The sequence below is a fragment of the Podarcis erhardii genome (assembly GCF_964252035.2).
Source record: "Podarcis erhardii genome assembly, chromosome: 8".
Classification (NCBI taxonomy): domain Eukaryota; kingdom Metazoa; phylum Chordata; class Lepidosauria; order Squamata; family Lacertidae; genus Podarcis; species Podarcis erhardii.
The window spans coordinates 4,714,709-4,738,263 of record NC_138499.1 but is presented as its reverse complement, the minus strand read 5'-3'; the positions used below and the strand labels follow the sequence as shown (position 1 = coordinate 4,738,263).

The following is a 23,555-nucleotide window of genomic DNA, read 5'->3' as shown; positions in this document are numbered from 1 at the left end:
AGGGTTACTTCCGGGTTTCGCCGCTTGCGCATGCGCAGATGCTCAAGATGATGTCACGCACATGCGCAGAAGCGGCGAATCGCGACCTGCACAGACACAGGTTGCGCTCTGCTCATGTTGCGAACGGAGCTGTGGAACGGATCCCGTTCGCAACCAGAGGTACCACTTTATTGGTATGAGCTTTGGTGTGCATGCAAACTTCCTTGGGGTTGAGCATTCCACAAAAAGGGAACCACTGCAGAGAAGGTCCGTTCTCGTGTTGCCACCCTTCAGACCTCGCGTGGAGGAGGCACTCAAAGAAGGGCCTTAAAGGATGAATGCAAAGTCCAGGACGGTTTATATGGGGAGAGTTTCCTAAAGAAAGCCATGTGAAAACAATGCTTGAAGTAAATATTTACCTTCACTCTGATAGTAAGGAAGGAGTTGGTGCTACAGAAAGTCCTCCCAAAGCTCATTAAACCAGATCTACGTTCCACTTTGACCATTGTTGTCCAAACCAGTGCTTCCCCAACTTTTTTGGGTCAACGACCCATTTGGTTCCAGACACTCACCCAGGCTATAAAAAAACATTGTTTGGAATAGTGGATTTCAAAAGCCACTAAGGAGGGTAATAAACCAATAGAATTAAAACAGTAAGAATTAACTGCACATTTTTTCAAAGTCCAAATACATTTACAGTCATACCTCAGGTTACAGGTTGCGTTTTTTCAGGTTACGGATGCCGAAACCCAGAAGAACCGGAACGGGTTACTTCCAGGTTTCAGCGGTCGCGCATGCGCAGAAGCACTAAATCGTGCTTTGCGCATGTGCAGAAGTGCTGAATCGCAACCCGCACGTGCGCTGCTGCGGGTTGTGAACACTGCGGGTTGCGAATGTGCATCCCACACGGATCATGTTCACAACCTGAGCGTCCACTGTATTTAGCTTAATTATTTTAACAAAATTGATGAGCTGGATCCAGTGATACCAGCTTTTCCAAGCCCGATAGCCATTTGTGCCTCCAGTACCCCCCTGCTACCCCTTTGCCTCTTTGCAACCCCCCCCCCCGATAATTACGCTGCCTGATGGATTTAGATGGCAATCTATTAAATTCTTATACACTCTCCATATACATACACATACTGCAAAGAAATGCTTTTCAAGTTAGTGCAGGGAAACCCATGTTTATCATCATAGACATTTAATCCGAGCATGAGAGATGAGCGTAGGGTTGGTGTAGGGTGTGAATAGAGATAATGAGGCACAGGAAACAAATCCCATGTCGTGGAACTTTGGTTTTTGCTGTTGTTGTTTTTAAAAGCACATTTGTGCTTTAGTTCCAGAAGCTGCAAATTCAGTGAATACATGAAACAGCTCAGTAAAACTAGGACCTTCTAAACCATGGCAGCCCAATTATGGAACATATCTTCCCAGGTTTTAAGGCAGGGGTGTGTTGTGGTCTTTTCAGCACAAACCTTTCCATTTTCTGAGGGCTTCTGATCAATCCTACGTTGTTGTAGTGAACCGTGGCAAATTCTAGTTCACAGCTAACCTGTATTCCTCCACAGCACTTTCAGTGTCTTGGGGATTGTGAACTGGGAAGGACAGTGTGTGTTTGATGGTATATATATATATATATATATATATATATATATATATATATTCCGTACAGAGTGTGTTCTCGGAAGGGGGCAGGCTGTCCAATTGGAGCTTTTTGTGTCTCTCCACAGGCAGGGCTGAGGAGAAGTTCTGTGGCAGCATTTAAAAGACGTGGGGGGTGTGGGGAGAGAAGTTGGCTTTCACTTCTCAGCAAAAAACCAAATCCCAAAATGAAGACAGTTGCTTGTGTCATGCGCGTCTTGTGGATTTGGGAGGGGGAGTGCCTGCCACAAGCAGATGCGTCCTTGATCTGCCAGACAGAGCCTCCAGATGGCCTTGTGGAGACATCGGTGCCCTGCTAGATCCTCTCTCAAGGAAAGCCTGGACACCACTGCGTTTCACAGCCTTGCATCCTGGAATTAACGGAGCGTGTTTCTCTCTCCTTCTCTTCCTCAGGTCTTGCTTGCCTCGGCCACAAGGAGGAGCCCAAATCCAAACATGGGACGGCTGGATTGATCTCATGTAGAGCCCGGGGCGAGAACTCTCTCATTTCCTCCTGTTATGTCCAAGATCTGCCCTCTGCCTGGCTATTGCTTTGAGTTCCAAAGGACGAGGGACCTAGGATGAGGAGGAGCACTGGATATACCTTGAACCTGCTTTTGTTATTGCCACTTTTCTTTGTGTGGACCGTAGTGGCGCTCGACCTTGGGCAGTCTCCGTGCACCACTCTGGTCCAGGGCAAGTTCTTTGGCTATTTCTCCTCGTTTGCCGTCTTCCCATTGAACTCGTCCCGTTGCTCTTGGATTATCCAGAACCCCGATCCCAGGAGGTACACCTTGTACATGAAGGTCTTGAAGCCCACCGGTGGATGCGACCACCAGCAGATACGGACCTACCAGTTTGACTCCTTCTTGGAGTCCACGAGGACGTACTTGGGCATGGAGAGCTTTGACGATGTGCTGAACCTCTGCGACAGCTCCACCCGCTATGCCTTCCTCCAGTCCAGCAAGCAGTTCCTCCAGATGAAGCAGACCGCGTCCCCCTTAGAAAGCGGGCACGTCCGGTGGAAGCCGGCCAAGATCCAGGAAAGGGATTTCTCGGTGGAATACCTGGTGGTTGGCAACAGAAGCCCCAGCAAGGCTGCCTGCCAGATGCTGTGCAAATGGTTGGATACTTGCTTAACCACCAGCAGCAGCTCCCACCCTTGTGGCATAATGCAGACCCCCTGCACTTGCTCCAGCGGAGAGGTGCTAGACCAGCCCAGCGATATCCTGGGCTTCACCAAAAAGAGGGACGATTGTTTCAAAGATGGGATTTACTTGGAGAATTGTGTGAGCAGCCCAAAGGACAGCAGTGGGCTGGATTTCTTGGGTAAGTGATGTCGTCCGGATGCTCAGCGGTGCAGAAATTGATCAGAACTAATAATAATAATAATAATAATAATAATAATAATAATAATAATAATAATAATAATTTATTTGTACCCCGCCCATCTGGCTGGGTTTCCCCAACCACTCTGGGCGGCTTCCATAGAAACCAAAAATACAGTAAAATATCACAGATTAAAAACTTCCCTGAACAGGGCTGCCTTAAGATGACTTCTGAATGTCAGGTAGTTATTTATCGCTTTGACATCTGATGGGAGGGCGTTCCACAGGGCGGGCGCCACTACCGAGAAGACCCTCTGCCTGGTTCCCTGTAGCTTTGCTTCTCGCAATGAGGGAACCGCCAGAAGGCCCTCGGCGCTGGATCTCAGTGTCTGGGCTGAACAATGGGGGTGGAGACGCTCCTTCAGGTATACTGGGCCAAGGCGGTACTGTCTCAGGTACAGGGGAACATTTTCCCCCTTCTACCCATTCATTGATTGGCCCAGTCAATACCACAGCTTCAATTTCCTTTGATTTAAAGTGATCTTGGCTTGCCGTCGTTGAGGACATCAAAAACTGGATTCCAGTTTGAAAGTAATTTTGCTGTCTGTCTTTGGGGGTTGGAGTTAGGGCTATTAAGAATTATAAGGAAGTTAAGCAGCATGTCTTTTCCATGCTTGCTCCCCTGGCAATATTGTTATATATCTTTAGTCGCCAAGCAAAAGCATTCCTCATTAACCAGGCCTTCAGCCTTTAAATATACGGTATGTGGCCTTTTAGAGTGAGAGAGATGCCTTAAAAAACTGTTTTTATTCATTACTTGGTTTTAATGTATGTATGCAGGTGTTTTGCTTGTTTTCGTGAGTCGCTTTGAGTTGCCTTGGCCTGAAAAAGCAAGTAACAAATTCAATTAATTAATAACTACTACTACTAAGAACAACCATTGGTTCAGCTTTTGCTAACTCAGTCCTCCAGATGTGTCCTCCAGACATGCTGGCTGGGGCTGATGGAAGTTGAAGTCCCAAACATCTGGAAGGCACTTGGTTGGTGAAAGCTGTCTTAGCTGCTACAGAAAATCAGATCTCCAAAATGGGTTAACTCTTGCTTTGCAGACATGCCATTATAAATGGCTGCGATACATTTGCCTGTGGTCTCAGGGCTGGCCAAACCATAGAGGCCAATTAGGCAGCTGAATAGGGCAACACAAGCCCATGAGAGCCTATTCCAGCTGTGTTAATGTTTTGGAAAGAAACACTGGATTTGCACAGAAGATGCACCAAATGAGCTTTGCAGCTTGCTGGGTGGGCAATCTAGATTTGGGTGTTTCAGCACTGAAGTCTTTACATTTTAAGCTATTGCTACTACTATGGTGACAGGGAGAGTTTAAATTCCAAAACCAAAACTCCAGGATTCATTTTATTTTCCCCACTGAGTTTAGCATGTATTGCCTCCCATACTGTCTTCCATGCAGGATTTCCGCATTTTATGCATTCTTCTATATTAAGGTTACCAGACGCCCCCGTTTCCTGGGGACAGTCCCTGGATTTATAGCTTTCTCAGCATTCACATGTACTTCGCGAACAATAAGTGTCATTGAAATTTTTTTTGGTAACCTTAAGCTATATCAGGGGTCAGCAAACTTTTTCATCAGAGGGCTGGTCCACTGTCCCTCAGAGCTTGGGGGGGGGGACAGACTATTTTTTTTTGGGGGGGGGGAATGAACGAATTCATATGCCCCACAAATAACCCAGAGATGCATTTTAAATAAAAGCACACATTCTACTCATGCAAAAACACCAGGCAATCCCCACAAATAACCCAGAGATGCATTTTAAATAAAAGGACACATTCTACTCATGTAGATTCCTGGACTATCTGTGGGCCGGATTTAGATAGCGATTGGGAAGGATCCAGCCCCGGGCCTTAGTTTGCCTACCCATGGCCTAACTGATGCCATTTTGCTTCTGTAAAAAAACTAACTAATAATAACTAACAAAACCAATACTGTCCACCAGTTTAAAAGGCCATAAATAGCTTAATTAGCCAAAGGCCTGGGAGAAGAGGAATATTTTTTCCTGGAGCCTAAAGATATGAAATGAAGACACCAGGTTAGCTGTCCTGGTGGAGAGCATTCCATAAGTGGGGAGCCACCAAAGAAAAGCCCTGTTCTCATGTTGCCATCCTCTCCTCTCATGGAGCAGGCACATGAAAAAGGCCTCTGAGGATGATCACAGATCTGGGTCTGGACAGGCCCATGATCATCATGGCAGCCATGGAGTCTTTAGCCAACACAGAGCCAGTCACCTGGGCATGGATGTTGACGTCCCTCAAAACCAGCTATCTGGGAGTCCTCAGCACTGCTTCTGAGACCAGCTCGGGCAGTTCAGGCAGGGAGACTGCTGGGCAGTAAGGCCAGCAGAACACCATATCTGTCTCGAATGCCCAATGCCAGGAACACACACCCTAGATCCTTCCCCAACTAGACAGAGAGCTTGGAGAGGGTCCCCTCCCCGACCCTCAAGTCTACTCGGATGCTGCACTGAGTACCCAGGCGGGCACAGCTGGGTGAGACCAACTCTGCCCTGCTCACCCACCCTGGTCTCACTGATATAGACCAGATCAGCCTCCTCATCCATAACTGGATCATGGATGAGAGAGGAGGTCTAACTCAGAGCCAACCTGGCATTCAGCAAAAGCAGCTGCAAACCCGAGGACTGGCTGACAGGACAACTGAAATTCCCCAGGTTGGAGGAGGAGTTGGCATGTGGCACAGTCACCAACTGCCTGTGTTGTGTGCCCCTTATCCGGCCTGCCCCACCTCCCCCACTGTATCTCCTCCTACCCTTAACCACTGTTCTAGCCCTAACCATACCCCAGCCCTCGCCCTCGCCCTAACCCTAACCCTAACTCTAACTCTAACTAACTCTAACTCTAGCCCTAGCCCTAGCCCTAGCCCTAGCCCTAGCCCTAGCCCTAGCCCTAGCTCTAACCCTAGCCCTAGCCCTAGCCCTAGCCCTAGCCCTAACCCTAGCCCTAACCCTAACAATAGCCCTAATCCTAACACAACCCTAGTCCTAGCCCTAACCCTGTTCTGCTCTCATCAGCTCCTCTCTTCCCAGACACATCTCCCATCAACAACAAAAAACCCTACACAAATTAAAAACAGTTAAATTATTTAAAAACCATTTTTTAAAAACCCTCCAAAAATGAAGCCAAAGCAAAACTTTATGCATTATCCTTGTTGGACTGAATCTCCTTCCAACAGAGAATCCTACAACTCTCTCTCTCTCTCCCCTCCAAGCAAAGTCTTTTCCTGAGCATCCTAATCTCACTTTAGCTGCTGCTCCACGGTAGCATCTCTCTAACAGGATGTTCTGACTGCCTCTGTGCTGGCTCAGGTCTCTTCCAGAGCTTAAGGCAGGACTTGATGCCAGCTTTGGGGGTAAATGTTTTTGTGCCTGCAGTACACAAAAGCAGCAGGTGGTGTTTGTTTGAATGGATGAGAAGGCCCTTTAGGGAGGCTGCTGCTGGCTCCGGGAGATGGTGGGGCCTGGTGTGCCTCTCTCAGTTAGCAGAGATGTTGACTTTTGGCTGTACATGCAGCTTATCTGAGAGATAAACAGTAGCCTGGAGAGCTGCTTGGCCGGCCATTATCTGTTGAAATGCTTTAAAAGGCTTTGTGGATTTTTGCGGTGACATCACAACAGCATGTTATTAACACAGAAATAGCAAGTTGATGGGATGTAAGTTTTAGCTGCTGGAAGCAGGAAGAGGAGCTGAAATTGCCTTGTCTGTGTGTAAGGTGGTTTCCTCCTTCTCAGTTGCCCCAACATGTCCCCAGCCCTCCCCTTTATCTTTTGGGTGGGCCCTAAGGGACTTTAAAAGTGGGATGCGTGTGGCACTGGTCTTGCCTAGGTCTTGCCGATCAGAAGGTCGGCGGTTCGAATCCCTGCGACGGGGTGATTTCCCATTGCTCTGTCCCTGCTCCTGCCAACCTAGCAGTTCGAAAGCACATCAAAGTGATAAATAGGTACTGCTCCAGCGGGAAGGTAAATGGCGTTTCCGTGTGCTGCTCTGGTTCACCAGAAGCAGCTTAGTCATGCTGGCCACATGACCCAGAAGGTGTACGCCGGCTCCCTCGGCAAATAAAGCTAGATGAGCGCTGCAACCCCAGAGTCGGCCACGAGTGGACCTATTGGTCGGGGGTCCCTTTACCTTTTTAAGGACTTTAAAACAAATCTGTTGTCTGAAAATGGCAGCTTTCATTTAGTAGTGGCTAGGGCCCACTGGAGCTGATAGGATGGAGGGCAGGGAGCCCAACACTAGGTGGCACCAGAGTCAATGAGAGGTTCAGCCAGAGCCAATGGCAGGCAAAACTCTCTCTGTACTTAAGTACCACTAGCAGCCATGCAGGAAAACTGTATGGCAGTGGGGGGCTGATGACTATTGGGACTGGTAGGGCAGAAGGCAGGGAGGCCAAAAATTGGTGGAGAGCAATGACGGGGGAGGCAGCAAAGTCTAGCTTCACCTCTCCCCACCCCACTGATTTCTACAAGTGCAACACAAAGAGCTCATCCAGACTCACCCAGACCTCCTTTTGTGGCACATTTCCAAGCACAGGTCCACTGTATCTGGGACTTTCCCCAAAAAACCCTCATCTTTACCGCTAAATCGGAGAAAACAGCCATCTGCAGGAAACTCAGATTGCTGTTTGTTCCAATTCCACATTAAAGAGTGAGTTTTCGCAGGGGGGAGCTTGGACACAGCACTTTAAAGCGGTATTTCCCAAACTTGGGTCTCCAGCTGTTTTGGGACTACAGTTCCCATCATTCCCGACCACTGGTTCTGCTAGCTAGGGATGATGGGAGTTGTAGTCCAAAAAGAGCTAGAGACCCCAAGTTTGGGAAAGTGCTACACAAGAGCTGAGTATGAATGAGCCCTGAGACCAAGGAGGGGGCAGCTGATTGACAGTGCCACCCGCTGGACTGGTTGTTGTAGGTAGGAAGACAGACAGGTGCAGACTGGCTGTGGACAGATTGAGGTTGGCCGGTGGTGTCCCCCTTTCTGCAATGGACCAGCCTGCACCACTGCTTGTTATGTGTCTCCTTCTGAACCTCCTGGATCAGGCCCAATGGCTAATCTAGTTCATTATCTACTTCCCATACGTACATTTGGGAAATAGGCACCTGGGTGATTCTTTTCTGCAGTTGCTGGCCCTCCGTGTTTACCTCATTTATTTGTTTCGTAAAATTTATGCACCTCTTGATCGTTGAAAACCTCCAAGCGTTTTACGAAAAGGTAGAACAGTAAAATCGAGGGGGCTGGGGTGGGGGAATCACAGCCCTACTTAAAAACACACAAAAGTTACAATGCTAAAACAGATTAAAGCAGGAAGTGTTTTTGTGAGTGCATCGTAAGGCAAAGGATCCACAATATATATCATTCATTGGAATTACACAGTGGGTTGCTAAGAGGCAGGGGGTGGCAGTTGGGGTCTGGAGGTAACGATCAGACTTTGAAAGCTGGCATCATTGGATCAAATTCATCAATTTTCTTGAATTAATTCAACTAAAAAGTTTTAACTGGGTTTGGAATATACGTGCAATTAATTGTTGCTCTTTCGAATTTTATCATGTTATTATCATACTTGGTTGTGCAAGCTGCTGTTCTGAAGGATGCTTTTAAGATGGTAGGGCAGGGAGCACTGGGGATGAGTTTACGGAACCAAAGCAGCGGTAGCCCAAAAAGTTTGGGAACCGCTAAAATAGATCAAGCCGAGAAAGAATGTAAAATGACACAGCTCTGGATATAGAAGGACCTGTATTAAGGAACCCCCGGTGTGCGAATACGGAAGATGGGAGGGCTGCACTTTCTTTTCCTTGTGCCCCCTTCCCCTCCCTTCCTTGGCTCCCGTCTCTGGATCTGAAAGCAGATGGTGGCTTCGGGAGCGGGGTGGCCGGGCTCTCCGCAGAGTGTCAGTAAAACAAGCCATTATCCGAGCGCAGTGCAGATGCAGCAGAAGGCTTGGAAGCCAGGGGACTCTGCCCTGCCAGATGCCAGAACTGCTCTCATATATTTTGCATGGGTTGGTGTGAGCCTTCCAGTATTGGGAGGGAAAGATAAATCCCCTATTCCCTAGCTAGCTCTTCCTCAACATTCTGAAACCTTAGCAGGCACCTCCAAGCTCCCTTTACAACCAGAGCACACGATGGGAGTGTCTGTGCTCATCAGTGCCCACAGAAAGTCCTAGATTTGAACCCAGCACCACCAGGCTTAGAGAAGAAACCTCAGAGAGCTGCATTGTGGATAATCCTGGGCGAGATGAATTTCTGCTTCCTCTTTCCTATCTCTGTTCCGGTTCCCGTCTCCTTCTTCTGCTTCCTGTCCCAGTTTCAGTCTCTATCGCAGGCATAGGCAAACTCGGCCCACCAGACGTTTTGGGACTACAACTCCCATCATCCCTAGCTAACAGGATCAGTGGTCAGGCATGATGGGAATTGTAGTCTCAAAATTGTAGTCTCAAAATTGTAGTCTCATCTTTCTTTAAAAACATCATCTTTACCACTAAATCGGAGAAAACAGCAATCTGCAGGAAACTCAGACTGCTGTTTGTTCCAATTCAGCATTAAAGAGTGAGTTTTGCTTATGCCTGCTCTAGCATCTCCTGGTGGGGATGGGAGAGATTCTGGAGAATAACTGCCAGTCAGTGTAGATAGCACTGAAATGGATGTACCCATGTCCTGACTCATGTGTGGCATCTCCTTAGGTTTCCTATGTACACAGGGTATCTCAACGTTGAAGTCCATCTTAATTATTCTGGAGGAACTATCGTACCATTAGACTCTGAATGAGGACTGAGTAGATTTCCAATGCATTCCAATGCATTATGCTACTCTTCCAAGCACTCTTTGCTTCCTTCAGAAATCGGCTGAGTTGTCTTAAACATCTGCTTCAGGTGGAATAGGGTGGGCGCTCTAACACTAGGCTGAAATTTGGGGAAAGGGGAACTTGCTGTCTTTCATGGAGCTCTTGCAATGGTTGCCAGTCATCAGGAGAAGCTCCCCACAGACGTTTATAATCACACACACCCTGGAAAGGGTAAATAGTGGGGGATTCAGGACAGATGAGATAATATTTCACACAATTCATACATTATAGGATTCACTATCACAAGATGTAGGGAAAAGATTCCATGAGGACTGACTGGAATCTTATTTTATTTTTGGTGAAATCAGTGGTTGAGAACATGCATCACAAGCTGAAGGTGACTCAGAAACTACAATTAATCCAGAATGTGGCAGCTAGACTGGTGACTGGGAGTGGCCGCCAAGACCATATAACACCAGTCTTGAAAGACCTACACTGGCTCCCAGTATGTTTCCGAGCACAATTCAAAGTGTTGGTGCTGACCTTTAAAGCCCTAAACGACCTCGACCCAGTATACCTGAAGGAGTGTCTCCACCCCCATCATTCTGCCCGGACACTGAGGTCCAGCTCTGAGGGTCTTCTGGCAGTTCCCTCCCTGCGAGAAGTAAAGTTACAGGGAACCAAGCAGAGGGCCTCCTCGGTAGTGGCCCCTGCTCTGTGCAACACCTTCCCATCAGATGTCAAGGAAATAAACAACTATCTGACTTTTAGAAGACATCTGAAGGCAGCCCTGTTTAGGGAAGTTTTTAATGTTTGATCTTTTATCGTGTTTTTAATGTTCTGTTGGAAGCCACCCAGAGTGGCTGGGAAAACCCAGCCAGATGGGCGGGGTATAAATAATAAATTATTATTATTATTTTATTTTAGAGGAATCAGTTGTTGAGAACATGCATTGCAAGCTGAGGCTCCTGTGCTCAGTCACTGCCATTTCCAGGTAGGGTTGGGAAAGAAGCCTGTTTGAAGAGAATGGAGAGCCACTTTCAATCAGTGTAGACAACACTCAACTAGAAAGGCCAATGACCCGACTTTGCACAAGTCAACCTTTTACATTCCCATATTTTGGGCTGCTTAACTTGTTGAGTAGAGAAACTAATTCGGACACAACCCACCTCAAGTAGCCCACCTGCCCTAATACTGCTCACTCATCCCCTTCTCCTAAAGACAAGGTTTAAATTCAGTCCACATTGAAAGGTGAACTCAACTAAATGGTACACAGACTGAAGCACAGCCCTCCTTCAAAATTTGCACCTCTCTGAATTTTTGCAGCGAATTCTCTGGCCAAGTAATGTGGACATAACTACATAGGCTGGGATGATGTGTGTGTGCATACACACCCACACATGAAAACAGTGAAACTAGCATACAAAACAAGCCCTATTAGGGAGACTTGCTTCGGAAAAATGTGCACATTAAGGAGAATTGCATACAAATGTGTATATTGGGAGAAATTTGCAGTAAAAATCTGACGAATTTTCACGCATATGATTAAAAAAAGGAAAACCCTCAGAAACTGATGTGGAAATGTGGGGAAGTAAAGCGCAGATTGGAAAAACGAGCAGCTGAAACTGAAAATGACAAATTTGGCCAGGCCTGGGAGGGCCACAGGTTCTTCATGACTGGTCTACAATGAGCATACGCAGTAAATAATTGCATTATGATAATGTGGGCACGGTGAGAGAAGGCACAAGCTTTTCCAATCTGAGCTGCCTTTCCAGCATTTTGATAAAACATATTTCCTTTTTATATGATATAAAGGAGGAGGCAGGAAGGAAGAAAATAAAAGGCCTTGCTTCTGTTCCCTGCTCAATAGCTTATGAACATGATAACAATGCGGAAATATCAGCAGTTACCTGCCGACTGTCCCATTGGTGCTTCACAAAGACGAGAGGTGGAATTTACATCCAGTTTCGCAAGGGAGTTTTACAGGCAACTACTTCCATTATTGCTGAGGGGACTTTTATGTGTAATTTAATGAGCAGCGCCACGGCAAACAGCTTAACTGCTCAGTTTGGTGTCATTCTTTCCAAGTTCAGTGTTATTTAACACCCTCTCAGACTCAGGCAATGGAGACAATTCCTCCAAGGTGCTTTTGCAGCAGAATACCGGGGTGGAAATGAGAGTGGAGAGAAATCAGTGCACGGTAATAATAATAATAATTTATTATTTATACCCCGCCCATCTGGCTGGGTTTCCCCAGCCACTCTGGGCGGCTTCCAACAGAATATTAAAATACAATAGTCTATTAAACATTAAAAGCCTGCCTTCAGATGTCTTCTAAAAGTCTGGTATTTGTTTTTCTCTTTGACATCTGATGGGAGGGCGTTCCACAGGGCGGGCGCCACCACTGAAAAGTCCCTCTGCCTGGTTCCCTGTAACTTGGCTTCTCGCAGGGAGGGAACCACCAGAAGGCCCTCAGTGCTGGTCCTCAGTGTCCGGGCAGAACGATGGGGGTGGAGACGCTCCTTCAGGTGTACTTTAGAGCGGTCGTTTAATGTTCTCAAAAAGCCCTTATGAAGATTCATGTTAGTGTGAATTTCTCCTAATACACACATTTGCGTATGCTCTTTTGCCCAATATGCACATTTTTTGCATTTTCCCTATTTTGATGCATTTTTGCACGTCATTTTCACTAATGTACACATTCTCATGTACAGCTTTCCCCTAATATAGGAACTTTTGAGCACGTTACTTGCTGGAAGAGTTGAATTATAAAATCTGAAGAAGTGTGGCTTTCAAAGGACAGTTTTGTTTTGGGTTGCATATTGGCTCGAAAGGTGCAAATCAGGTAGCTTCTCCTTAAAATGCTCTTCCACAGCTCACCACGGGGGAAATCAATCCAGGTGGACTGTGGTGTCTCTGTTGACCCAGGTAATGCCGTATTGAGCCCCCACAGTGCTCTGATTTAAGTAATCCAAAAGGGACTATCCCCCTCTCCTCTGTGGGTGCCCACACATCTTATTTTTAGTTTTTATGTGCAGGACACAGGCCCGACCTATTTACATATCCTGCTCATCAGCTTTCTAAGTCTTAATGGCTTCCTAATGCAGCCCTAATGGGATGGGACATGCTCTAAACGCCGCATGCCGCAATTACATATACGTTGCCGAGCCTCTGTGTTTTGCTCAGAATTCAAAATCATGCCATAGCAATTCTGCATGGTAGCACACTTCATTAAGTAAGATAGTCGTTGTGGCCCCCACATGACCCATCCAGCTAAATGAATGCTTACTGGCTTGGGGTATGGATGGCTACCAAGTTAGCAATAACGCAACCTGATCTGGCTCAGCTGGTGTGCTTGGGAACTTACCAATGTACCATCATCAGAAAGACAGGAGTGGGCAATTATCCATAAGTATCCCCCCCCCCCAACTTAAAGAAGAAGGCGTGATCGAGGAGAATAGAGTTAGAGGGAGAGGAGGGATGGCTAAGTGAACAAAAATTGAGTGGAAAGTACTGATTTATTTCGTAAAACGTATACAGAGGTACCTCCGGTTGTGAACGGGATCCGTTCTGGAGGCCCGTTCGCAACATGAAAAGAGCGCAACCAGCAGCGGTGCATCTGTGCACGCATGGGTTGCGATTCACCGCTTCTGCGCATGCACGAGTGGCAAAACCCGGCAATAACCCTTTCCAGTACTTCCAGGTTGCCGCGGGACATAACCTGAAAGAACGTAACATGAAGTGGACATAACATGAGGTATGACTGTACAATGCTTGATTGTAAAAGAAAACCTCAAGTGGTCTACAAAAAAAGGGGGGACCTAGTAAAATTACCAATAAGAAGAATTAATAACAAAACGTTAAGCTGGGAAGACACTAAAAACAGATTAAAACTTGCCACAAACTTTCTGAACATCTGGGTAGGCTCACCTGAACAAAAATGTTTTTAGCAGTTGCCAAAAAGAGCACACTGGAGGCCCTGCCTGAAATCAATAGGCAGGGAGTTCCAAAGTTTCATTGCCGCCACACTGAAAGATCAAGTTCTTACAAATGCAGAGCAGGTATTTTGTGGGACCTGTAACAGTGTCAGTTCTGCAGATCAAAGTGGTCAGAACTAACCCTAACTCTTTTTAGTGGCTTAGACTATCAGTGGATACTGTCAGAGGCTGGGCAGAGGAGGGATGGGGGAGACCGCCTCCCCAATCTGACCCTTCCAGGGAGGAGGAAGAGGAAGACAGTATAGATTTGCAACAGGGTTTTGAGGGAGGTCACAGCTCAGAGGCCAATGAGGGGAAAGCTGGGAAATCATGGGAGACCCAGAACAACACTCAGCTGACACATTGTCATTAGAAAGCATTCCAGGCCCTCCGTCTTCGTGAACCCGGCGAGCCTTAAAAGTAGATCAAAGAGCTCAGAGGGCACTTAGTGGCGCTCGTAGAGGAGGTGATGATGACGACGAATGAGGAAGTGGGAGAGACGGGGGTGGAGATTCACTCAGGACGCCATCATCCAAGAGGCTGGGCCTCTCTCTGTAAAGTTTGAAATAAAAAAAGGACCATAAGAAACTTTCCCTTGTCTTTATACTTTCCTGCGCAAAACAACACAAATCAATATTGTGCTTGTCCATATAAATCCACTCTGCAAAAGTTGCTGCTTACAGCAGCTACTACTATGCTATAAGATCCACTGTCCTGTGATATCATATATGGTATGCATAGTTGTTGACATGTGTGAGATTACAATATTGTATTTATTTGCATTGCCTAGAGTTTGTACTACTGATGAAGCCTAGGGTGGTGAAACAAGGCTAATATTCCAGAAATCCTTGTCTTAGACTCTGTGAAAGGATTCTGTGGAACTGCAACAGCCTTTCGTGTGGATTGTTGGACTCTATGAACAGACAGGTGGAATATACACTTTCACGTATGTGGACCTTATGCATAAACTGATTAGAGAATGAACTGATCCACTGCGTTTTCTACTTTTTCCGTTGAACTTTATGAACTACTTCTGTTGAAATTTACAATTCAATACAATGAATAGTATATATTATTTTTTCAAACGTACAGCTGGCTACGTCTTGTGTGTTTATTGAATTTATACTTTCCTGGGCAACCAGCCAGGAGCCGCTGACAGCATCCTGACAACCACCAAGTGAAGCCATCTTAAAGAAACCCAAGATGGTGCTCTACTGTCACGCGTGCGTGCGCAGAAGCGGTTCCTCCGGTTGCAGAAACCTCAGGATCCGACCGGAGCTCCGGAATGGATCCCGTCCGCAACCGGAGGTACCACTGTAGTCGCCCTCCACTGTTGGAGGCAGTATGCCTCTGAATACTGGGAATTGCCGATGGGGAGAAAGCCCTTGTACTTGGATTCCCCGCAGGGATCTGGTTGGCGAATGTGAGAACAGAACGATGGAGTTATTAGTTGGCGTTTTGGCTTGATCTAGTGGGTTTGTTGTTTTTTCTTATGTAGGACTAGGGATTGCTGCCTCTGCTGGTTTTGCTCACCTCCCAACCAATGCTTTTGATAAGCATTCATTGTTTGCTCAGTTCTGCCTCTGGCTTCTCCCATCCCTGTCATGTGACACCCTCCCCTAAGGTTGCCTAGAGGGCAATACAGCCTTTGGGCTGAATAAAGGTTCCCCTCTCCTGATCAACCAAATGTGTGCAGGAGGCCTCTGGATGAAGAGTGAGATGAGAGGACAGTGAACAGAGTTAAGATGGAATCATAGAATTGTACCAGAGATGGAAAGAGGACCAAGTCCCGACCAGAGAAGAATGGCAGATTAAGTTGATGGATTATGACGAAATGGCAAAAATGACCGGAAGAATCAGAAGTCAGGAAGACCAAAATTACAATAAGGAATGGGGGGAAATTTATAATTTATCTGAAAAACCATTGTAAACGGTTAAAATCATTAGTAGGATTGGAGTAACACTTGTAGTTTAAAGGCAAATTTTGGATATAATAGAGATGTAAAAGATCTGGATTATTATAAAAGATGCAGGAGGAAATGATTAATGATAGGACCCACAAAGGGAAGAAGGGAAGTCCAGGAGATTCTGTGGAATCTTGTTTTTATGGTCTGTGTTGTATGTTTGTGATTGTAAAATTTTAATTTGAAAAAAAAGAATATATATATATATATATATGATAGAATCATAGAATTGTAGGGTTGGAAGGACCCAAAGCGTCATCTAACCTAACCCCCTGCTCAAAGCGTGTGAATGAGTTTGCTTCCTTTGGTTCAGAATTCAGTTATGCCCTGTGGCCAATGACCCCACTAGAAATCATCCACTTCCTTGTGGCTTCCAGGCTGGCCTCCTCTGTCAGGAGCTCATCCTACACTCGAGTAGGACCCTGGCAGAGACACATGCCTGACTGGCATGTTCTCTCCCTCCTGGTCGATCGTTCGGGAGCTTCACAAGCTTTCTTCTGCCCGAGCATCACTGCAATTGATGCCAACAGAAACCAGCACACTTAAGGATCTGCAGAGTATGCGCAGCTTGCGTAACAGACCTCAGCAACTCAGCATTTTGGCTAATCTACTTTATTTACATATAAACACACACTGAGCTCTGCAACATGGCTCCCTCTCTAGCATCAGACAGCAAAGAGAAAAAACAAAGGACAACAGTCCCACTTCACGGAACACAGTAACACAAACATCCTGTCTCCGTCACTTCCCACTCTGTGGAGTCAAAACATATACCGTCATGTGAAAGACAACAATCCCATGACTGCAAACATGGAGCAGGAAGTCTAACATCCTCTACCCTCTAGCCAGGATAAGTCTTGCAGATCCTCACTTTGAGCTTTTGTTCTTGGGCAGCTCCAAGAGACAGGCGTTGCCATAAATGCTTGGATAGAATAGCATCTGCAGAACTCCAGTCCATCTTCCCCGGGAACCACCAGTTTGCTGTCATCAAAATAATCCGCAGGGCTTTGGCTGTTTACAAGCTGGAAGCTGACAAGGCAACTGGTGTCCAAACCAGCGCTGAGTGCCAGGTCTTTGACCTGGGCAAATTTACAAAATAAAGCTGGGCCTGCCAGTGCGGTCAGAATTCTTGCATGCTCGCAGCTGGAAGGAGGCCCTGACCATCACCTTTCCTTGCTATCTCACTTCCTAATATCGAATCAGAGATCCTTCCTTTTGTCACTGCAAATCCTAGCCTTCCATTGCATGCCCACTAACCTGGGCTAGAGGCTTATTACAGGAATTGCTTTATAATAGAAATGTGTAATAGGGTTGTGCTGATAAATGTACCTTCCATTTTGTTATTTCTCCTTCTGCTTTACAGGAACAGTTATTTTTAATGATTACTCAGAAATTCCAAACTGGTGGAGAAGCCCGCCATGCTAGACCCAGGGCTTGCAAAAACCATCTAGGTTTTTAATATCAAAAAATTACTGAATATGCAACTTGAAAACAGCTGCTTCATAAAACAGTTATTATACAGTGGATCCTCGAGATACAAATTAAATTTGTTCCGGGGGTCCATCCACAAGCCAAAAAGTCCGTAGGCAGAGGCACCGCTTCTGCGCATGTGCACGGTAAGATTGAGCATTTCTGTGCATGCGCGCGCAGCGAAACCCGGAAGTATTCCTTTCTGGGTTTGCTGCGTTCGTAACCCGAAAGTTGCGTATCTAGAGGGTCCACTGCAGTCAACAATGGCCAATAGTTATGCCTGCATTCAATACAGGATCATACAACACTAAAATATGCTGAATCTGACTATCTGGTCCATTCTAGTCCATTATTGTTTATACTGACTGTAAGTGGTCTCTATATAGTTATTTTTTTTTTATTTTTAATAAGTTTTGTAAGGGTTTACAGAGAAAAATACAAAATTTTATATATTTTCTCTTTTTTTATCCAAACTAAAACTTTGATCTAAATACAATAAAATATAAAGGGAAAAAGGGGGGAAGAAAGGAGTAGAAAAAGGAAAAGGAAGAAAAAAAAGAATAGAAAGGAAGTTAAAATTCAGAAATTAAATAACTTCCAATTCTTTATTTGTCCGCTATATATAAACAATATTCATTACATCCACTCCAATATAACACCCAGCGAAGCCACTTTCTATAAATAAATATTATCTTCAATACTCAAATCCAAATATCATCATTTCTTTTTCTTTTTCATGTAAAAAGTCTATGAGAGGCTTCCAATCTTTAACAAACGTTAACAATGACTTTTCTCTCACTAAACATGTCAATTTCGGCATCTCAGCTAAGTCTGTTAATTTTAAAAGCTGGTCTTCCATTGTTGGTCATCACCATCTTTGTGCACAGAGATATTTTTAGTCAGGATCATGCCCAGTCTTGCCTGGAGATTCTCCCAGGGACTGAACTTGGAACTTTCTTCGGGCAAGGTAGATACTTTACCACTGAGCTGTATGGTCCTTCTTCAGATATCACACAAACCAACTGATCCATGCAAATGTATAGTTATACACCATCCCAATCTCTGTGCAGTGAGAGATTTTGGTGGGTTCCAGGGGCTTACTAAGGATTCAATCAATTATTTTATTTGTAGGACACCTTTTCACAGTTCAAACCATGCTCAAGATGGCTTACAACATATAAAGCAAACGATAAACATAACAGAAGCAGTTGTGAGCAATAGACAAAACATCAAAAAGGTTTCGGTTTTCTTGGAATGAGAGTCAGCGGAGACTGTGGTGTCTTTAGAATATGTTGGTTTTATTTACGCATATATGCAACCTGAGCATAAGGTGTGGGGCTTGCGCCATTCTTCTTCTTTGGCGATCACTTGTAGCCGAGTAAGGCTGTCTTCCATAAACACAGTTTTAACAGTGAGTCTGTAAGTGACTGTGGAGGCCAATTCTGGATCCACACGTCCTTCCACAGTGGGGACGTTGGTTTCCGGGTGGGAGTTGATCATGGTGAGGGTTTGCCAAGCGTGTCTTCCTCTTAACACATTTCTCCCTTGCATCCTGAGTTTGAGTGTCTTCAAAGCCCACAACAACTTTGGTAAAGGCTGTTCTCCAATTGGAGCACTCGCAGGCAAGTGTTTCCCAATTGTTGGTGTTTATACTGCATTTTTAAAAGATTTGCCTTGAGACAGTCTTTAAACCTCTTTTGTTGACCACCAGCATTACACTTTCCATTTTTAAGTTTGGAATAGAGTAGTTGCTTGGGAAGACGATCATCAGGCTTTGGCACAACATGACCAGTGCAACGAAGGTGATGTTGAAGAATCATCGCTTCAACACTGGTGATCTTTGCTTCTTCCAGTACACTGGTATTAGTTCGCCTGTCTTCCCAAGTGAAGTGTACAATTTTTCACCATTAACACCCCAACGAATCTTTCTTTTCCATTAGTCATAGCCTTGAATCCAGCACAGATCAAACATGCCCCTGTGTCTCCCGCTTCCAGCCTGTTTTCTGCTCACTCTCAACCACACTACTCTGGTTATTGTCCTTCAACCTAGCAGCTAGGTGAGAGGGTTCCCCACGAGGGAACCATCCCTTCCTTGCAGGTCTTGCAACCCTGGCTTCTTTTGGGGTGCAGATGAGGAGACTTAAGTGGGCAGATATGGTCATTATCTTACAAAATAGCTTGTCTGACTAATTCAGCAACAGAATCCTCTGCTAGATTCTAACTACAATTCCCATCATCTCTATGCATTTTGTGCATGCTTTATCCTTGTTGTTGTTTAGTCGTTTAGTCGTGTCCGCCTCTTCGTGACCCCATGGACCAGAGCACGCCAGGCCCTCCTGTCTTCCACTGCCTCCCACAGTTTGGTCAAACTCATGTTTGCAGCTTCAAGAACACTGTCCAACCATCTCGTCCTCTGTCGTCCCCTTCTCCTTGTGCCCTCCATCTTTCCCAACATCAGGGTCTTTTCCAGGGAGTCTTCTCTTCTCATGAGGTGGCCAAAGTCTTGGAGCCTCAGCTTCAGGATCTGTCCTTCCAGGGAGCACTCAGGGCTGATTTCCTTCAGAATGGAGCGGTTTGATCTTCTTGCAGTCCATGGGACTCTCAAGAGTCTCCTCCAGCACCATAATTCAAAAGCATCCATTCTTTGGCGATCAGCCTTCTTTATGGTTCAGCTCTCACTTCCATACATCACTACTGGGAAAACCATAGCTTTAACTATATGGACCTTTGTCGGCAAGGTGATGTCTCTGCTTTTTATCCTAGTATGTGCATTTTCTGTATTTATTTATTGATTGGCCAATAGGCATTGCAAAATTCTGGGAAGTGAAAAACTGGTTGTGCTTCTATTTGCACAAATAATTGCAAATAAGCTAGGTTCCCCATTGCATGTGAACGGAATCAAATTTCTCCACGCACCCCTACTAACAGGTCTAGCTTCTAATTAGAGAGAGTGATTTGCTTAGATACCTCCTCGCCTGTGCAGCTCATGTGGGCAAGCTGCTTTCCCCTCAGCTCAGCCTACCTCCCAGGGTTGTTGTGAGGCTAAAGTGACAACTCTGTGCATGCTTTCTTGAGCAACGTGGAAGAAGCAGTGGTTGCCTCTGTTCGTAATCCATGCCGGCTCTGCTATCTGAGCACACCAGTCCTGTAGACCCATATGCAGCGTTGAAAGTGCCACTCGGTTGAATATGATAATCCTGCCACCATAAAAAATATTTTAATTAAAATTCCACATGCTCCCCTCGCCGCCTCCTCTGCCCCTGCCTCTCTCCCTCCCCCAAATGGAACATCTAGTGCCATTTGGAAAAGGGGGGAGGGGAGGGGGAGAGAGAGAATAAAACCCACACTCATTCCACAATTAAATAATTGAATGATCTTCTTGCAAAAATGAAGTAGGCTGCTGCTTCCCCCCTCCCCAGCGTATTGCAGTCGTCTTATTTCCCTCTCCCTCGCCTCCTTTTTAACACCCAACCTCACTCCTCCCCCCTCTGGTGAGATAAGACTGCCACTCTTGAAAGCCATTTTAAATATTCATGTTTTAATTAACGGACTTTATTGCATGAACTCTGTGTTAGACAATAAAAGGGACTTGCCAGAGGCTCCGCACATTTTGTGTTTGCTCTTGGAAGTGTGGGGGGAGGGAGCTGGGAAGTGAAAGAGCTAATGTGCTTCCTCAGTCAACATTTGCAAGATGGATGGAATGGGGGCACGACAGTTCGGGTGCTGGTTACTCTGCGACTGGATTACGGCAATGTGCTCCTTGCAGAGCTTCCCTTGCTCCTGATCCGTAAGCTGGAGTTGGTGCAGAATGCAGCAGTACGATTGCTGTCAGAGCGGAGCTTGTCAGCATTTAACACCTGTGGCTCAGAGATCAGCACTGGTTGCAGATTTGCTGCCAGGCCAGGCTCAAGGTGCTACTATATTATATAGGTGTCTAAACCACCAAGCCTCTTGGGCTTACTGATCAGAAGGTCGGCGGTTCAAATCCCTGCAATGGAGTGAGCTCCCGTTGCTCTGTCCCAGCTCCTGCTAACCTAGCAATTTGAAAGCATACCAGTGCAAGTAGATAAATAGGTACTGCTGTGGCGGGAAGGTAAACGACATTTCCGTGCGCTCTGGTTTCCGTCATGGTGTTCTGTTGCACCAGAAGAGGTTTAGTCCTGCTGGCCACATGACCTGGAAAGCTGTATGTGGACAAACGCCGGCTCCCTTGGCCTGAAAGTGAGATGAGCGTTGCAACCCCATAGTCGCCTTTGACTGGACTTAACCATCCAGGGTGTCATGGTCCGGTCTATGGGCGATCGAAGTCCCAGCTGAGGACATCGGGACCGGGGGCAAGATGGTAGGGTGGCAGCAGGAATCAGAGTCCAGAAACCAGGGGTCCAAAAGCTAGGAATCAGGAAGTCACGAAGTCAGTGGTCTGAGGGTTGAGAAGCAAGGAAGCAAGAAGCCGAGGACCAGGAAGCAAGAAGCCAAATGCAGCAAGGCAGGAAACGTGTTGCTGTGTCAAAGAGCCGAAGGGAAATGCTGACCTTATATCCCTTCCCGGCTCTTGCCACCAGGTGTTGTGAGTTACCAAGTGGCCTCACCTGTGCGGCCGCGCCTTGCCTCTCCAAAACAAACTTAGGAAGGCACCAGTCCTGTGAAGCCCTACTGGTCACAGGGCCCGGCTCCTGCACACACTCCTGACACAGGGGTCCTTTACTTTTACCTTAGTATATAAAGCCCTTAGCAACTGGGCACCAGCGTACCTGTGATATAGCCTTATAAGGCTTTGCCCACTTTCTGTTTCTTTTCCTTCCCACCGCTGCCATGTAAGCCCCAGGGGGTTTCCATGAAACAGATGTGGCCTTCAGGCTGAAAAAACTTCTGCAGTCCAGCAAAAAGAGGAACATTAGCCCTGTATGGCAAGGGGCTGGACTAGATGATCCCTAGGATACCTTCTAACTCTGCAGTTCTATTAATATTTTTGCAGTGTCTCGTGATCCACCCAGCACTGGATTTAGGGCAGTTTGGGCAGTTACCCTAGACAGGAAGCCAAGCCAAGAAGGTCCAAAATGAATAAGATCCTTAACTGAGATGATCCATTTTGGGGCACCAAATTTTGGCCTTGCACAGGGAACCATATTACAAAAGTTTACCATATGGGATGGACTTTCGTAAACTTCTTCAGGTGTAAGGTGATCTTTGCAGACTGCTTGCACATAGCCAGTGAGGGGGCTGACCATCTTTTATTTTAGACCCACAAGGCCATGTTCGGGCAGTCCGGGGACAATGAAACGGCAGCCCCGATCAGTGAACAAAACAAGCCCGTCTCTTGATGCCATTGTCAACAATTTGTTTGTGGTCCTGGGCTCTTCTGGGGAGGAAGGGTGGGTTAAGAATTGAAGAAATGAACCAGTTTGCACCAACAATGTTAGGGGAGGAAGGTCTGCCCTGCTAAGGATAAGGAGCCTTCGCTCTTTAGCAGCCGGAATTCCCATCCTCCTCCTCCTCCTCCTCAAGGAATTATTCCGAACAGCTGATCTTTCTGCAAGAGTTGAGGCTCTGCTTTGCTTTTATATGGAAATGCATGTGGTGACCTTTCTTTTAGCAAGCGTAGGTGAAGACCTCCACATGTTTCCTAACCAGAAAACAGAATTGTCTCTCCAGAAGAACATGCATTAATGTGGACCAGATGCAAATGTGGTTTCCTCAGGACCTGGCCCTCGTTGTGAGCTGAGATGGCGCATTCCGTTTGTCTGTGTTGCTTATAGATCTCGTTAATTGCCTAAGTTTTCGGACTGATAATTAAATGTTAATGGAAAGAGGACGCAGAGGTTCACCAAGTACTGCTGAAAAACAGGAGTCCTCACCTGACTTCACGTTGAAAAGGGGAGCTGGTAGGCATCTCCTACCCTGGAGATCAAGAGCAGCTCTGGGTCTGAGTTAAATGTTAAGCAAAATGCTCCACAGACATCACTGAAATAATTCAGGCTGCTTCAGGAGTCCCTGTAGGGTCATTACCTGGATGAGCCCCCTGGATTAAGGGTTTGATTCAGTTTGTGTTTAAAAAGTAATTCACACTTCCCAAAGGAGTATGCAAAACAAAACATGGGCATCCAAGTTTTTGCAATGTGGTTCTACAAGCAGTGGGTAATTTGTACAGAAATGCACATGCTAAGGTAAAGGTAAAGGGACCCCTGACCATTAGGTCCAGTCGTGACTGACTCTGGGGTTGTGGCGCTCATCTCGCTTTATTGGCGTACAGCTTCCGGGTCAGGCAGCCAGCATGACTAAGCCGCTTCTGGCGAACCAGAGAGGAACCTTCCCGCCAGAGAGGTACCTATTTA

The 23,555-nt window shown here is 46.2% G+C and overlaps 1 protein-coding gene across 4 annotated transcripts in view; it reads left to right on the top strand.

Annotated features, from left to right (window-relative positions):
* Positions 1 to 23,555, top strand: part of ADGRB1 (adhesion G protein-coupled receptor B1) — a 381,906-nt gene that overhangs the window by 101,258 nt on the left and 257,093 nt on the right. For all 4 annotated transcript variants that reach the window (XM_081873967.1, XM_081873965.1, XM_081873966.1 and 1 more), the window contains exon 2: positions 2,035 to 2,949. In XM_081873967.1, the coding sequence (XP_081730093.1) occupies positions 2,202 to 2,949 (748 nt within the window). In that variant the 5' untranslated portion in view covers positions 2,035 to 2,201. The remainder of the gene's footprint in view (positions 1 to 2,034; positions 2,950 to 23,555) is intronic.